This window comes from Oncorhynchus kisutch, linkage group LG26 (genome assembly GCF_002021735.2).
Source record: "Oncorhynchus kisutch isolate 150728-3 linkage group LG26, Okis_V2, whole genome shotgun sequence".
Taxonomy (NCBI): Eukaryota; Metazoa; Chordata; class Actinopteri; order Salmoniformes; family Salmonidae; genus Oncorhynchus; species Oncorhynchus kisutch.
In genome coordinates this window covers 39,535,231-39,552,978 of record NC_034199.2, presented here as the reverse complement: position 1 = coordinate 39,552,978, position 17,748 = coordinate 39,535,231, and the positions used below count along the sequence as shown (strand labels likewise).

General features: G+C 46.6%; 1 protein-coding gene across 1 annotated transcript in view; it reads left to right on the top strand.

Annotated features, from left to right (window-relative positions):
• The window catches only part of ramp1 (receptor activity modifying protein 1), an 80,110-nt gene that overhangs the window by 36,190 nt on the left and 26,172 nt on the right, over window positions 1-17,748 (top strand). The window contains exon 2 of the mRNA XM_020462285.2: window positions 8,121-8,256. Coding sequence (XP_020317874.1) covers window positions 8,121-8,256 — 136 coding nt within the window. The remainder of the gene's footprint in view (window positions 1-8,120; window positions 8,257-17,748) is intronic.

Below are 17,748 nucleotides of genomic sequence, written 5' to 3'. Positions count from 1 at the left end.
TCCTGGTGACCATGGTTGGGGTAGAAGACCTGTGGTGGTGGCCATGGTTGGGGTAGAGGTCCTGTGGTGGTGGCCATGGTTGGGGTAGAGGTCCTGTGGTGGTGACCATGGTTGGGGTAGAGGTCCTGTGGTGGTGGCCATGGTTGGGGTAGAAGACCTGTGGTGGTGACCATGGTTGGGGTAGAGGACCTGTCCTGGTGACCATGGTTGGGGTAGAATATCTGTGGTGGTGACCATGGTTGGGGTAGAGGTCCTGTCCTGGTGACATTGGTTGCTGGTAGAGGACCTGTGGTGGTGGCCATGGTTGGGGTAGAAGACCTGTGGTGGTGGCCATGGTTGGGGAGAGGACCTGTCCTGGTGGCCATGGTTGAGGTAGAAGATCTGTGGTGGTGACCATGGTTGGGGTAGTGGACCTGTCCTGGTGGCCATGGTTGTTGGTAGAGGACCTGTCCTGGTGGCTATGGTTGGGGTAGATGTCCTGTGGTGGTGGCCATGGTTGGGGTAGAGGACCTGTCCTGGTGACCATGGTTGTTGGTAGAGGACCTATGGTGGTGGCCATGGTTGGAGTAGAATACCTGTGGTGGTGGCCATGGTTGGGGTAGTGGACCTGTCCTGGTGGCCATGGTTGTTGGTAGAGGACCTGTCCTGGTGGCTATGGTTGGGGTAGATGTCCTGTGGTGGTGGCCATGGTTGGGGTAGAGGACCTGTCCTGGTGACCATGGTTGTTGGTAGAGGACCTATGGTGGTGGCCATGGTTGGAGTAGAATACCTGTGGTGGTGGCCATGGTTGGGGTAGTGGACCTGTCCTGGTGGCCATGGTTGTTGGTAGAGGACCTGTCCTGGTGGCCATGGTTGTGGTAGAGGTCCTGTGGTGGTGGCCATGGTTGGGGTAGAGGACCTGTCCTGGTGACCATGGTTGTTGGTAGAGGACCTGTGGTGGTGGCCATGGTTGGGGTAGAAGACCTGTGGTGGTGGCCATGGTTGGGGTAGAAGACAGGTACAGACAGAAGTTCTACTATCCTCACTCAGGGGATAGTAGGCAGTACAGAGGAATGATGGTTCATTAGTTAAACTCAAACTCTGCTTTCCCTGGGTCTCCTCCTGAGTGTTCTGGCTTTTCTCTTAATGTACCACTTTCTTTCCAGTGATATACACTATGTTTCTTGTTTCCAAGCTGCTGAGAGGCAGGCATAATTCACTGGACTATCTAAGTTTGTGCCTTGCCAACATCCGCTGTCCAAATGTTTGTATTTCAACACTGCATGTCATTTTCCACTTGTGGAGCATTCACAAAGGCAACCGGAGAGAGGGGTAGATTATGAACAGAAAGGTTTGACTGTATGTTTATGTATGAGCGTTTATCTGCCACCAAATTAAAAACAGCACAGGACATTTTTCTTGAAGAGACTGAATAGTAATCAACAATGTGGGCCATGATATGAAGTTTAATTCAAACAACTTTTTTTTATTCTACTCTAATTTATTGTGTATTGGTGAATCAGGTGTTATTTACTTCGTTGTTCCTCTGTTTTATTCTTTCTCCAATCTGTCCTCAGGCCTCTTGTCACAAATCTCAGCTTGGATGTTTTATCTGTAAAAAATATTTTTCTGTTTACATTTTTATTTCATAGGCATGTTTCCTCTCTTCCTTTCCTGAACACCATCACAGATTTAAGGGCAAGAGCCTAAGCACCATATGATGTATTAGTTTTGATCAAATCTGGGGTCTCTCTATGCAGTGTGCATAATGCAGCCTTTGAATATGCAATACGCTTTGAAGAAATCTAAAGGCCTTGGCCAGAGGAAGGGGGTGGAGGAGATTTGATAAATACAACACTCTTAGTATTCACTGCCTTCTGAGTCTTACACTACACTTCAGCTTGAGTTAGCTGCAGGCAGGGTGTGTTCTTATGTAAAATAGCATCTTTCTGTTCTTAATAGTTGAGGTCTTTGTCCCTCTATGACCATGCCTCCCATAGACACAGGTTCTAGGTGTTCTTAGAACACTGTTCTTCTTAGAACACTGTTCTTCTTAGAACAGCCATTCAGTGATTTCACACAACACACTTCAGTGTAACCTTAAAGGTCCTCTGGTAAAATTGCTGTGAGGTGAGAAGCAACTCCGAACATTTTCTTTAATGAAAGAGAGATCTGATCGATAATACTGATGGTTGATGATTGCAAATGGGTCATTTTCTCTCTAATATAAGTTGTTGCTATTTCCAGGGTAATTACCAACTAGGCTTTGATAAATGAAGACAAACATTTGTGAAATCAATACCAATAATGCAGTAAAGTTCAGGTTTAAATACTCATCCCAAGAGATTGTGTATTAAAAAAGACAGTGGGCCCATTATAATCCATTTCTATAACCATAGAGAAGCACAGTGTTTTGTTGTCACTGCATCTTTGAATTTGGGAGCACAGTACCACCATGTGATCTTCACTGATCATGGTCATAATCTGGTTTCGTCATTGCTGTGTTGTATAATTATCTGGTGGGTTATCAGCAACACTGCATGTAGTCGTGTGATGTCAGGACACTTTTTCGAGGTTGTAAACAAGTCTATTTCTCATTCTTACTATTAATACTGGCATGTCCTCATCCCCTTCTCACTCCGTTTACTTCCAGTTTTACGGATCATTCACACTCAGAGATACAGGACGCACCAATACACCAGTCACACACACTCATTCAAGTTCAAGTTCCAATTCAAGTTCAAGTTTGTCATATCCATGATGCACATGGTGTACCCAGTCCAATGAAACGCTGACTTTGTCATATCCATGATGCACATGGTGTACCCAGTCCAATGAAACGCTGACTTTGTCATATCCATGATAAACATGGTGTACCCAGTCCAATGAAACGCTGACTTTGTCATATCCATGATGCACATGGTGAACCCAGTCCAATGAAACGCTGACTTTGTCATATCCATGATGCACATGGTGTACCCAGTCCAATGAAACGCTGACTTGTCATATCCATGATGCACATGGTGTACCCAGTCCAATGAAACGCTGACTTGTCATATCCATGATACACATGGTGTACCCAGTCCAATGAAACGCTGACTTGTCATATCCATGATACACATGGTGTACCCAGTCCAATGAAACGCTGACTTGTCATATCCATGATACACATGGTGTACCCAGTCCAATGAAACGCTGACTTGTCATATCCATGATAAACATGGTGTACCCAGTCCAATGAAACGCTGACTTTGTCATATCCATGATAAACATGGTGTACCCAGTCCAATGAAACGCTGACTTTGTCATATCCATGACATGGTGTACCCAGTGGGGGAAGGGGGGGGATTTGGAGAGCAAACGGTTTAAAGTGTTCAGTATTTACAGTAACACATATACGTTTAGTAGAATAAGTCATGATGTTTGTGTAGCATGTACAGTGCCCGTCAAAAGTTTGGACACACCTACAGTACACATTCCAGGGTTTCTCTTGTACCTTCTCCGGGGTTTCTCTTGTACCTTCTCCAGGGTTTCTCTTGTACCTTCTCTAGGGTTTTCTCTTGTACCTTCTCCAGGGTTTCTCTTGAACATTCTCCAGGGTTTCTCTTGTACCTTCTCCAGGGTTTCTCTTGTACCTTCTCCAGGGTTTCTCTTGTACCTTCTCCAGGGTTTCTCTTGTACCATCTCCAGGGTTTCTCTTGTACCTTCTCCAGGGTTTCTCTTGTACCTTCTCCAGGGTTTCTCTTGTACCTTCTCCAGGGTTTCTCTTGTACATTCTCCAGGGTTTCTCTTGTACCTTCTCCAGGGTTTCTCTTGTACCTTCTCCAGGGTTTCTCTTGTACCTTCTCCAGGGTTTCTCTTGTACCTTCTCCAGGGTTTCTCTTGTACCTTCTCCAGGGTTTCTCTTGTACATTCTCCAGAGTTTCTCTTGTACCTTCTCCAGGGTTTCTCATGTACCTTCTCCAGGGTTTCTCTTGTACCTTCTCCAGGGTTTCTCTTGTACCTTCTCCAGGGTTTCTCTTGTACCTTCTCCAGGGTTTCTCTTGTACCTTCTCCAGGGTTTCATGAGATAGGTGCCTACCTCATGAAGTTGAGAGAATGCCAAGAGTGTGCAAAGCTGTCATCAAGGCAAAGGGTGGCTACTTTGAAGAATCTCAAATATAAATATATGTTTTGATTTGTTTAACACTTTTCCATTTAATCACAAACCTCTCTCTTTCTCATCATCTGTTGTTGATTGTTTCCCTCTTTGGGGCCAGTCCTGAGGACCGGTCGTGAGCGCCGGTTGTGAGGGTCAGTCGTGAGGGTCGGTCGTGAGGGTCAGTCGTGAGGGCCAGTCGTGAGCCCGTGTCTGGTCTTCAGGCCTACTCTCCTGCCAGTCTGTATGTGGTACATGCTTGATGTTGACTAGCAAGTCAATCTTTCCTCATGCCAGAATCCAATTGATGGAGAGATGTAGCTAGAGACATTTATGAAGGGAGAGATAGAGAGAGGGGAGAGAAAGGACAAAAATATGTGATAAGAGCATTGGCTGGCGAGTCACACTGTCGCCATTTGAAAAGGTGTTGCTTACTAAACCCATTCTGCCAGCGTTAATTAGAGAAGTCGTCGTTGTTCTCTCTCTCTCTTTCCTTTCTTTCTTCTGTACACACGGTGCTATGCCAGCTTCACACTCTGCTGTCAGTACCCCTAGCTTGTGTCAATGTGTTTCAGCATTAGCCGCATCAACTTAAATTAACAAGTCTGTCTTCATTGTTAAAAGGCTGAAATCCCCCCCCCCCAAGACTAGAGACTGGGTCGCCAGTACTGAGACAGCTTGCACACAGGACAATAGAATATCATGGAGAACAAGTCATGAAAGAGCTTGGTGTCTTTCTGTGGAAGTGTGGTGGTAATGATTTAAGTTCTACTACAGACAATATATCTGAAGTGGGAGATTTTTAAGCATTCTCTGTTGACAATAACAGGGTTCTCTTAAAGTATTCTAAATCAAATCAAATCAAAGTTTATTTGTCACGTGCGCCAAATACAACAGGTGTAAACCTTACAGTGAAATGCTTACTTACAGGCTCTAACCAATGGTGCCAAAAACAAGGTGTGTGTGTGTGTGTAAAGAAATAAAACAACAGTAGAAAGACATTTGAAAAAAGAGTAGCAAGGCTATATACAGACACCTGTAGTCAGGCTTATTGAGGTGGTATGTACATGTAGGTATCGTTAAAGTGACTATGCATATATGATGAACAGAGAGTAGCAGAAGCGTAAAAAGAGGGGTTGACGGGTGGTGGGACGCAGTGCAGATAGCCCGGTTAGCCAATGTGCGGGAGCACTGGTTCGTCGGGCCAATTTAGGTAGTATGTACATGAATGTATAGTTAAAGTGACTATGCATATATGATAAACAGAGAGTAGCAGCAGAGTAAAAGAGGGGTTGGGGGGGCACACAATACAAATAGTCCAGGTAACCATTGGTTACCTGTTCAGGAGTCTTATGGCTTGGGGGTAAAAACTGTTGAGAAGCCTTTTTGTCCTAGACTTGGCACTCCGGTACCGCTTGCCATGCCGGTAGTAGAGAGAACATTCTATGACTGGGGTGGCTGGGGTCTTTGACAATTTTTAGGGCCTTCCTCTGACACCGCCTGGCGTAGAGGTCTTGGATCGCAGGCAGCTTTGCTCCAGTGATGTACTGGGCCGTACGCACTACCCTCTGAAGTGCCTTGCGGTCGGAGGCCGAGCAATTTCCTTACCAGGCAGTGATGCTACCGGTCAGGATGCTCTCGATGTTGCAGCTGTAGAACCTTTTGAGGATCTCAGGACCCATGCCAAATCTTTTTAGTTTCCTGAGGAGGAATAGGCTTTGTCGTGCCCTCTTCACGACTGTCTTGGTGTGTTTGGATCATTCTAGTTTGTTGGTGATGTGGAAACCAAGGAATTTGAAGCTCTCAACCTGCTCCACTACAGCCCCGTCGACGAGAATGGGGGCGTGCTCGGCCCTCCTTTTCCTATAGTCCGCAATCATCTCCTTAGTCTTGGTTACATTGAGGGATAGGTTGTTATTCTGGCACCACCCGGCCAGGTCTCTGACCTCCTCCCTATAGGCTGTCTCGTCGTTGTCAGTGATCAGGCCTACCACTGTTGTGTCGTCAGCCAACTTAATGATGGTGTTGGAGTCGTGCCTGGCCATGCAGTCGTGGGTGAACAGGGAGTACAGGAGGAGACTGAGCACGCACCCCTGGGGAGCTCCAGTGTTGAGGATCAGCGTGGCAGATGTGTTGATACCTACCCTTACCACCTGGGGGCGGCCTGTCAGGAAGTCCAGGATCCAGTTGCAGAGGGAGGTGTTTAGTCTCAGGATCATATTAATACTATTTTAACAGTAGATTAATTAATCTTTCTTAGGAGCCAGCTAACAGTGTGTCATGGAGTTGGCAGCTTGAGAGACCAAATTAATATTTTTAGCCAGCATCCATCTTTTTGCCCTATGTTTCTACAAGGGCTGTGAGGATGACAGTATTGCAATATTTTTTCCATGGCAAAAATGAAAACACAAAGCAGACCAAACTCTTTGATCCTTTAAAAACCTGCCTGTATGTAGAATATTGTGCTCTAGCACAACATAATGATGTTTGTTTCCAACATTAGGGCTGTTTTTATAAAGAAGTTTGCTTGCTGGGCACTGGGCACTGGGCACTGGGCACTGGGCACTGGGTACTGGGTACTGGGCACTGGGTACTGGGCACTGGGTACTGGGCACTGGGCACTGGGCACTGGGTACTGGGCACTGGGCACTGGGTACTGGGCACTGGGTACTGGGCACTGGGCACTGGGCACTGGGTACTGGGCACTGGGTACTGGGCACTGGGTACTGGGCACTGGGCACTGGGCACTGGGTACTGGGTACTGGGCACTGGGCACTGGGTACTGGGCACTGGGCACTGGGTACTGGGCACTGGGCACTGGGTACTGGGTACTGGGCACTGGGTACTGGGCACTGGGCACTGGGCACTGGGTACTGGGCACTGGGCACTGGGTACTGGGCACTGGGCACTGGGTACTGGGCACTGGGTACTGGGCACTGGGTACTGGGCACTGGGTACTGGGCACTGGGTACTGGGCACTGGGCACTGGGCACTGGGTACTGGGCACTGGGCACTGGGCACTGGGTACTGGGCACTGGTTACTGGGTACTGGGCACTGGGCACTGGGCACTGGGTACTGGGCACTGGGTACTGGGCACTGGGTACTGGGCACTGGGTACTGGGCACTGGGCACTGGGCACTGGGTACTGGGCACTGGGTACTGGGCACTGGGTACTGGGCACTGGGTACTGGGCACTGGGCACTGGGCACTGGGCACTGGGTACTGGGCACTGGGCACTGGGTACTGGGCACTGGGGCACTGGGCACTGGGCACTGGGCACTGGGGCACAGGGCACTGGGGCACTGGGCACTGGGCACTGGGCACAGTGGGTAGGGCAGAAATTCAATGTCTATTCCACGTTGGTTCAGTGTAATTTCATTGAAATTAAGTGGAAACAACATTAATTCAAGCAGTTCCTGCCCAGTGGGTAGTCTCTACTCACTCCCAGAGGTTCAGTTTGGGCTGACCCTAAACTGGCCAATTTGTTAAATTCCTCCCCTACCGTTTAGATTTCTCTATGAACCTCTAACAGTGTTATTTTCCCTGCTCTGAGCCCTGGGGCAGTAATGCTCTATGATGCTATGCTGCTTGGAGTTGAGTGTATTTGTGCCCTTCTAACAGTTTAAAGCAATTTCCCAATCCATCCAGCCTTGTCAAACAGTGAGAAACGACCACCACCTGCTGTAGGGTATAAACAGCACTTAGAAAGCCACCGCTCTGCAGCTTTCCACAGGAACTCCAGCATTAGGTTTTAAACTGTCAGCACCTTGTCAGGAGAGATCTTTCCAGAGCTCTGTTGGATGTCAGAGATATAATGTTAATGGTTGTCCTCTGTTCAATATAGAACATACAAATGTAGGATCCTAATTTGATCACCCTGTTGCAGGACAATTTTAGGATGTAGGAACATTAAAATGTGTGTGTTTGAAGTTTAAAAAGGCATCTAAAAAGGCAAGTCTACTGCTATTCTAACCCTGTCCTCTCTCTCTCTCTCCTCCCCAGTGTGCCAGTCTGTGTCGGTGATGGCGTGCAGTGGGACCTATGAGTACGTCATCGAGGAGTTCTGTCTGGGGAAATTCAGACTGGACATGGAGGAACTGGACCAGCATCGCTGGTGCAGCTGGGAGGACACAGTGGAGTGAGCATTCTATGTAGCACCTATGTAGTATCATTGTAGTATTCTATGTAGCACCTATGTAGTATCATTGTAGTACTCTATGTAGCAGCTATTTAAAGTATGTAGTATTCTTAGTAGCATCTGGGAGGATTATGTAGTACCTATGCAGTATTCTATGTAGCATTATTGTATTATTCTGATATTCTGTGTAGCACCTATGTAGCATCTATGTAGTATTCTGATATTCTATGTAGCACCTATGTAGCATCTATGTAGTATTCTGATATTCTATGTAGCATCGATGTAGTATTCTGATATTCTATGTAGCATCGATGTAGTATTCTGATATTAGCATAGTAGCACCCCATCCATGTCATTAACAGTACAGTCACTACTATAATGATAGGACGGTAATAGGGATATGTAAAGTTGATTTCATCAGTGTGTGCACAAACCTTTGGTCTGGTAATACAGCAATAGGTTTTCACCTTTTTAACTCTTGCCCTCTTTTTGCTTCCTATTTGCACATTATTATCAAACTCTTGGAGGGTGACCAAAATGAATCAGAGTTTAACAGCCCCAGCTGTCACCAGTCCCACACCAAACCTACAATATTGAGCCAATATCACGGGCGTTCACTCAGCAGCAGCACAGCCATCTATGCAGACAGTTTAAACTACGGCAACATCCATATTTTAGTCATAAATGTCAAGTTCAGGGAAGGTCGGCTCCTTCTCTCGGTTCAGATGGTTGAACGTTTTGGGGTGGATCTGATTGGCTTAAGGCGGGCTATTAACTACAGCAGCAGCATCTTGATTGGAGACTGGGGCTGTCTCCCAAATGGCATCCTATTGCATATTTAGTGCACTACTTTCAACCAAAGCCCTATGGCTCCTGGTCAAAAGTAATGCACTATATAGGGAATAGGGTGCCATATGGGACACAGGCTCGGAGAGTGGAGCAGAGGGCAGAGCCTCGTGCAGTTGTTCTCCGTAAAGGATAAGCTATTCCTGAGATGACCCAGCAAACACAGCACAGAATGACTTGAATGAATTCCCACCTGTTTTAATGAGATTCAGCAGGGAGGATCTGGGGCTGCTGATCTGAATGTAGCACATAGTATGTATCATATAGTATGTGACTGCAACAGCAGCTACAATTCATTGCCTCATGATGGGACTCTTCCATTAGAAACATATACTGTACTGTAGTACACCTCTGTCTCTGTGGTTGTAGTCATTAGTCCAGTACCACATACTGTGCAGTACTATACACAACTATTGTCATCAGTCCACTAAAGCATACTATGCTGCTATACACTACTCGAGTACCACATATGCTAGTATACACCACTACGGTGGTCATCAGTCTAGTGTCTTTTTTCCATGAACCAGGTATGCTGGGTAGACATGGTGGATGTTGCCTGCCTGCTGCCTGTCTGCCACCATGGCTGGGGTTTTGTTTTTCCTCTGTGGTGGTAACGTCAGTCTGGATGTGTCAAGCGGAGGCTTGTGGAGGGTGAGACTGACATCCCATCTGTCAGAGCAGGGGCCTTCCCCTGTCATGGACAGAAGAGTCCCCTGTCCCCCTCCACCTTGCCACAGGGAGGGGCAGTCTGTCTCAGCCCGTCTCTCCTCGACACGTCTCTTCTTCTCTCCCTCAGCCCGTCTCTCCTTCTCTCCCTCAGCCCGTCTCTCCTTCTCTCCCTCAGCCCGTCTCTCCTTCTCTCCCTCAGCCCCTCTCTCCTTCTCTCTCTCAGCCCGTCTCTCCTCGACACGTCTCTTTTTCTCTCCCTCAGCCTGTCTCTCCTTCTCTCCCTCAGCCCGTCTCTCCTTCGCTCCCTCAGCCCGTCTCTCCTTCTCTCCCTCAGCCTGTCTCTCCTTCTCTCCCTCAGCCCGTCTCTCCTTCTCTCTCTCAGCCCGTCTCTCCTCGACACGTCTCTTCTTCTCTCCCTCAGCCCGTCTCTCCGTCTCTTCTTCTCTCCGTCTCTCCTTCTCTCCTTCGACCCGTCTCTACTTCTCTCCTTCGACCAGTCTCTCCTTCGACCCGTCTCTCCTTCTCTCCTTCGACCCGTCTCTCCTTCTCTCCTTCGACCCGTCTCTCCTTCTCTCCCTCGACCAGTCTCTCCTTCTCTCCTTAGACCCGTCTCTCCTTCTCTCCTTAGACCCGTCTCTCCTTCTCTCCTTAGACCAGTCTCTCCTTAGACCAGTCTCTCCTTCTCTCCCTCGACCAGTCTCTCCTTCTCTCCCTTGACCAGTCTCTCCTTCTCTCCTTAGAACCATCTCTCTTTAGACCAGTCTCTCCTTCTCTCTCTCGACCAGTCTCTCCTTCTCTCCTTAGACCCGTCTCTCTTTAGACCAGTCTCTCCTTCTCTCCCTCGACCAGTCTCTCCTTCTCTCCTTAGACCCGTCTCTCCTTAGACCAGTCTCTCCTTCTCTCCCTCGACCAGTCTCTCCTTCTCTCCTTAGACCCGTCTCTCCTTAGACCCGTCTCTCCTTCTCTCCTTCGACCCGTCTCTCCTTCTCTCCCTTGACCAGTCTCTCCTTCTCTCCTCAGACCCGTCTATCCTTCTCTCGTTCTCTCCTTAGACCAGTCTCTCGTTCTCTCCTTAGACCAGTCTCTCTTTCTCTCCTTAGACCCATCTCTCCTTCTCTCCCTAGACCCATCTCTCCTTCTCTCCTTAGACCAGTCTCTCCTTCTCTCCTTAGACCCATCTCTCCTTCTCTCCTTAGACCCGTCTCTCCTTCTCTCCTTAGACCCGTCTCTCCTTCTCTCCTTAGACCTGTCTCTCCTTCTCTCCTTCTCTCCTTCTCTCCTTAGACCCGTCTCTCCTTATCTCCTTAGACCCGTCTCTCCTTCTCTCCTTAGACCCGTCTCTTACTGGGTAAGGTAAACACACTGGGTAAGGTTGTAAACACACTGGGTAAGAGAATAAACACACTGGGTAAGAGAATAAACACACTGGGTAAGGTTTTAAACACACTGGGTAAGAGAATAAACACACTGGGTAAGGTTTTAAACACACTGGGTAAAGGAATAAACACACTGGGTAAGGTTCTAAACACACTGGGTAAGAGAATAAACACACTGGGTAAGAGAATAAACACACTGGGTAAGAGAATAAACACACTGGGTAAGAGAATAAACACACTGGGTAAGAGAATAAACACACTGGGTAAGAGAATAAACACACTGGGTAAAGGAATAAACACACTGGGTAAGAGAATAAACACACTGGGTAAAGGAATAAACACACTGGGTAAGAGAATAAACACACTGGGTAAGGTTTTAAACACACTGGGTAAGGTTATAAACACACTGGGTAAAGGAATAAACCATTTTCAAGCAACCAATCAAGTGAGAGTATTTGTCAGTGTTGGGGAGTAGTGAACTACATTTGAACTAAATGCAAACTTGGTAGTGAATTTAGTACTTAATAACGTTTTTTGCCGCGTAGCTAATTACTGGAACTACACATCACTTTAATTTAGCAAAACGATAAGAAAATATGGGGGAAATAGGCAATCATTTCATGTCTGTTTCTGCACCCGACCTGCCTAATTCCTAACACAATGGTTGTGTTTAATAGGCTAAATGACACATTCTGTTAATAACACTGGGTAAGGTTTTAAACACACTGGGTAAGGTTTTAAACACACTGGGTAAGAGAATAAACACACTGGGTAAGGGAATAAACACACTGGGTAAGGTTTTAAACACACTGGGTAAGGTTTTAAACACACTGGGGAAGGGAATAAACACACTGGGTAAGGTTTTAAACACACTGGGTAAGAGAATAAACACACTGGGTAAGGTTTTAAACACACTGGGTAAGGTTTTAAACACACTGGGTAAGAGAATAAACACACTGGGTAAAGGAATAAACACAATGGGTAAGGTTATAAACACACTGGGTAAGAGAATAAACACACTGGGTAAGAGAATAAACACACTGGGTAAGAGAATAAACACACTGGGTAAGGTTTTAAACACACTGGGTAAGGTTTTAAACACACTGGGTAAGAGAATAAACACACTGGGTAAGGTTATAAACACACTGGGTAAGGTTTTAAACACACTGGGTAAGAGAATAAACACACTGGGTAAGGTTTTAAACACACTGGGTAAGAGAATAAACACACTGGGTAAGAGAATAAACACACTGGGTAAGGTTTTAAACACACTGGGTAAGGTTTTAAACACACTGGGTAAAGGAATAAACACACTGGGTAAGGTTTTAAACACACTGGGTAAGAGAATAAACACACTGGGTAAGAGAATAAACACACTGGGTAAGGTTTTAAACACACTGGGTAAGGTTTTAAACACACTGGGTAAGAGAATAAACACACTGGGTAAGGGAATAAACACACTGGGTAAGGTTTTAAACACACTGGGTAAGGTTTTAAACACACTGGGGAAGGGAATAAACACACTGGGTAAGGTTTTAAACACACTGGGTAAGAGAATAAACACACTGGGTAAGGTTTTAAACACACTGGGTAAGGTTTTAAACACACTGGGTAAGAGAATAAACACACTGGGTAAAGGAATAAACACAATGGGTAAGGTTATAAACACACTGGGTAAGAGAATAAACACACTGGGTAAGAGAATAAACACACTGGGTAAGAGAATAAACACACTGGGTAAGGTTTTAAACACACTGGGTAAGGTTTTAAACACACTGGGTAAGAGAATAAACACACTGGGTAAGGTTATAAACACACTGGGTAAGGTTTTAAACACACTGGGTAAGAGAATAAACACACTGGGTAAGGTTTTAAACACACTGGGTAAGAGAATAAACACACTGGGTAAGAGAATAAACACACTGGGTAAGGTTTTAAACACACTGGGTAAGGTTTTAAACACACTGGGTAAAGGAATAAACACACTGGGTAAGGTTTTAAACACACTGGGTAAGAGAATAAACACACTGGGTAAGAGAATAAACACACTGGGTAAGGTTTTAAACACACTGGGTAAGGTTTTAAACACACTGGGTAAGAGAATAAACACACTGGGTAAGGTTTTAAACACACTGGGTAAGGTTTTAAACACACTGGGTAAGGTTTTAAACACACTGGGTAAAGGAATAAACACACTGGGTAAGAGAATAAACACACTGGGTAAGAGAATAAACACACTGGGTAAGAGAATAAACACACTGGGTAAGAGAATAAACACACTGGGTAAGAGAATAAACACACTGGGTAAGAGAATAAACACACTGGGTAAAGGAATAAACACACTGGGTAAGAGAATAAACACACTGGGTAAGAGAATAAACACACTGGGTAAAGGAATAAACACACTGGGTAAGAGAATAAACACACTGGGTAAGAGAATAAACACACTGGGTAAGGTTTTAAACACACTGGGTAAGGTTATAAACACACTGGGTAAAGGAATAAACCATTTTCAAGCAACCAATCAAGTGAGAGTATTTGTCAGTGTTGGGGAGTAGTGAACTACATTTGAACTAAATGCAAACTTGGTAGTGAATTTAGTACTTAATAACTTTTTTTGCTGTGTAGCTAATTACTGGAACTACACATCACTTTAATTTAGCAAAACGATAAGAAAATATGGGGGAAATAGGCAATCATTTCCTGTCTGTTTCTGCACCCGACCTGCCTAATTCCTAACACAATGGTTGTGTTTAATAGGCTAAATGACACATTCTGTTAATAACATCTGACCCCAGAGGATCTGTTCTTGCAGTCTGTAGTCTATGACATTTCTGATTTAGATATGATGACTTTCCCAACGAAGTAGCTTGGCTGTAGTGAGCGTTCTTTTTCAAAGTAGCTTTAGTTAAGTAAACTTTATTTTTCTTAAGGGTAGCTTAACTTCTTCTAATGTGAAGTAATTAGGTGTTGGGTAAAGTATTGTTTCAGAGTAGCTTCCCCAATACTGGTATTTGTCAGACCAGTGTTTTCAAGCAGCCAGTGAGACTGTTTCTTCTATGTCATTCAGGCAGGCAGAGAGGCAGAGAGACAGAGAGGCAGGCAGAGAGGCAGGCAGAGAGGCAGGCAGGCAGAGAGGCAGGCAGGCAGAGAGGCAGAGAGGCAGACAGAGAGGCAGAGAGACAGAGAGGCAGGCAGAGAGGCAGGCAGGCAGAGAGGCAGGCAGAGAGGCAGGCAGGCAGAGAGGCAGGCAGGCAGAGAGGCAGAGAGGCAGACAGAGAGGCAGGCAGGCAGAGAGGCAGGCAGGCAGAGAGGCAGAGAGGCAGGCATGCAGAGAGGCAGGCAGGCAGAGAGGCAGGCAGGCAGAGAGGCAGGCAGGCAGAGAGGCAGGCAGAGAGGCAGGCAGAGAGGCAGGCAGAGAGGCAGGCAGGCAGAGAGGCAGGCAGGCAGAGAGGCAGGCAGAGAGGCAGGCAGGCAGAGAGGCAGGCAGGCAGAGAGGCAGGCAGACAGACAGAGAGGCAGACAGACAGAGAGGCAGACAGGCAGGCAGGCAGAGAGGCAGGCAGACAGAGAGGCAGGCAGGCAGGCAGGCAGAGAGGCAGGCAGGCAGAGAGGCAGGCAGAGAGGCAGGCAGGCAGGCAGGCAGGCAGAGAGGCAGACAGACAGAGAGGCAGGCAGGCAGGCAGGCAGGCATGCAGGCAGAGAGGCAGTCAGGCAGTCAGGCAGGCAGACAGACAGAGAGGCAGGCAGGCAGGCAGGCAGGCAGGCAGGCAGGCAGGCAGGCAGGCAGGCAGGCAGGCAGGCAGGCAGGCAGGGAGGCAGGCAGGCAGGCAGGCAGGCAGGCAGGCAGGCAGGCAGACAGACAGAAAGGCAGAGAGTCAGACAGACAGAAAGGCAGAGTCAGACAGACAGAAAGGCAGAGAGTCAGACAGACAGAAAGGCAGGGTCAGTAAGTAAGGTCCGGAGTCATGGCTGTTGGTTGCTGTTGTAAACACAGGTTGTTTCCTCAGGGCAGCGAGGACCGACTGGAGTGTGTTCTGATGTACCCAGGGAGACATGTGCCTCTCAGTTTCAATCCCCTACAGTCTACATTGAGTCAGTTTGTTTATAGTATGGTGAGCTCACATACACTATCCTTCCTGTCTTTCTATGCAGTAATGCAGACGTAATTCAACTTTATTCCGTTTATCTGTGTGTGTGTGTGTCCAACCCCCTACACCAGTGATTCATTGTTTCCACTGCTACAGTAACTGTGAGGAATATTTGCTTTGATAGACAGAGTTGACCTTGACGGCGATGGCATGTTATTGTTGCTTTATGTTAGCGTAACCAACACCACTAGAACAAACAGCAGAGCAGGGTAAAAGTCACAGCCTCTTTGGTGATGATATATATCATTTGTTGTAAGAAATGTATTTTTATTTACAATTGTGTTATAACAATTTGACATGCATATACAGACCTCATTTGATGATGTAGTAAAAAAGGAATGTCCATACTGTAACGTTCTGCAGAATTCAAGAGATATGTAACAACACTGTCACAGATCTTTTAACATAGGTCAGGCACTCATCTCTGTTCTCTGCTCAGAGGGGTCCATAACATCTACAATAGGGATTTAAGCCACAGAAACCTGAACAGATTTCAGATAGGTGACTGAATACCGATAGTTGTTCATTCCTCCAGTTACTCAGACCAGCCAGGTATGTTTAAGTGGTTAGCACCGTGCCTGGGCTCTCTGTGTGCGCTGCTTCGAGGTGAGGTGGTTATGCTTGGGTTGGGCTCCAGTCCCACTTGATCTCTCAGCCGTGAAAGGACTCATTAAAGTATGCATGGCCCCCGGACCGGCGCCTCTGCCTCAGCAGCCCTGCATGAGGTCATCCACCCACCCACTGCTCAGCTCCTCCATAAAGGCGTCAGCATGCTTCAGTTCAGCTGGCGCCTAGCCGAACATTGCCTAGCTGAACGTCGCCAGCCGAACGTCGCCAGCCGAACCGAAAGAGTTGTATTCGCATACTCCCTTAAAAGACCTTCGCTTGTAAAATGAGAAAACAGAGGCAATAGTACTGTTTGTCCATTTTGAGACACTGTAGCCAGTTTAAACTTCCTAAAAATAGTCAGAATTATTCCAAGATAACTCAATAAATCTGAAATTCATTTTGACGTTTTTGCCAAAGAGTAGGCCCTAAGTCCTAAGTCCTTATGTCCTAAGTTATGAAAACTTTTCTACTGACTCTGAAAAACAACAAAGAAAGGCGCCCAGGGTCCCTGCTCATCTGCGTGAACCTACCTAGTTGCGCAATTTTACATCTAACTAAGATGTTTGGTGTAGTTTGTTTTTTTCAATTCAAAAATTGGCATGAAAACGGGTCTTCTCTCGTTGAATGAATCCCTACTGTTGACCAATCACTGACGAAGGGGCGTAGACTTCTACTCTGAACTTCGGCTTTTGCCTCCAGAAAAAATGTTGTGTGCCCCAACAGCCATCATAATATATGCACTTCAGCACTGTTTTCAGGACAGTCAACATGTCACTGCAGACAGAGAACTGACTGCCAAGCAGGTTTAGTTGGTTAGCACTGTTGGTGACACAAGGAAGTCTATCTAGCCCACATTAGCAAACCTGCACCAATGTGACTTGAAGATAGAGCCCCAGACTCTTAGAACCTCACTGTTGTTGTCAGAGTACAGAGAGCAGGAACTGTTGTTGTCAGTACAGAGAGCAGGAACTGTTGTTGACAGTACAGAGAGCAGGAAATGTTGTTGTGAGTACAGAGAGCAGGAACTGTTGTTGTCGGAGTACAGAGAGCAGGAACTGTTGTTGTCAGAGAACAGGAACTGTTGTGGTGAGTACAGAGAGCAGGAACTGTTGTTGTCAGTACAGAAAGCAGGAACTGTTGTTGTCAGAGAACAGGAACTGTTGTTGTTATTACAGAGAGCAGGAACTGTTGTTGTCAGTACAGAGAGCAGGAACTGTTGTTGTCAGTACAGAGAGCAGGAACGGTTGTTGTCAGTACAGAGAGCAGGAACTGTTGTTGTCAGTACAGAGAGCAGGAACTGTTGTTGACAGTACAGAGAGCAGGAACTGTTGTTGTGAGTACAGAGAGCAGGAACTGTTGTTGTCAGAGTACAGAGAGCAGGAACTGTTGTTGTCAGAGTATAGAGAGCAGGAACTGTTGTTGTCAGAGTACAGAGAGCAGGAACTGTTGTTGTCAGAGAGCAGGAACTGTTGTTGTCAGAGTACAGAGAGCAGGAACTGTTGTTGTCAGAGAACAGGAACTGTTGTGGTGAGTACAGAGAGCAGGAACTGTTGTTGTCAGTACAGAGAGCAGGAACTGTTGTTGTCAGAGAACAGGAACTGTTGTTGTCAGTACAGAGAGCAGGAACTGTTGTTGTCAGTACAGAGAGCAGGAACTGTTGTTGACAGTACAGAGAGCAGGAACTGTTGTTGTGAGTACAGAGAGCAGGAACTGTTGTTGTCAGAGTACAGAGAGCAGGAACTGTTGTTGTCAGAGTATAGAGAGCAGGAACTGTTGTTGTCAGAGTACAGAGAGTAGGAACTGTTGTTGTCAGAGTACAGAGAGCAGGAACTGTTGTTGTC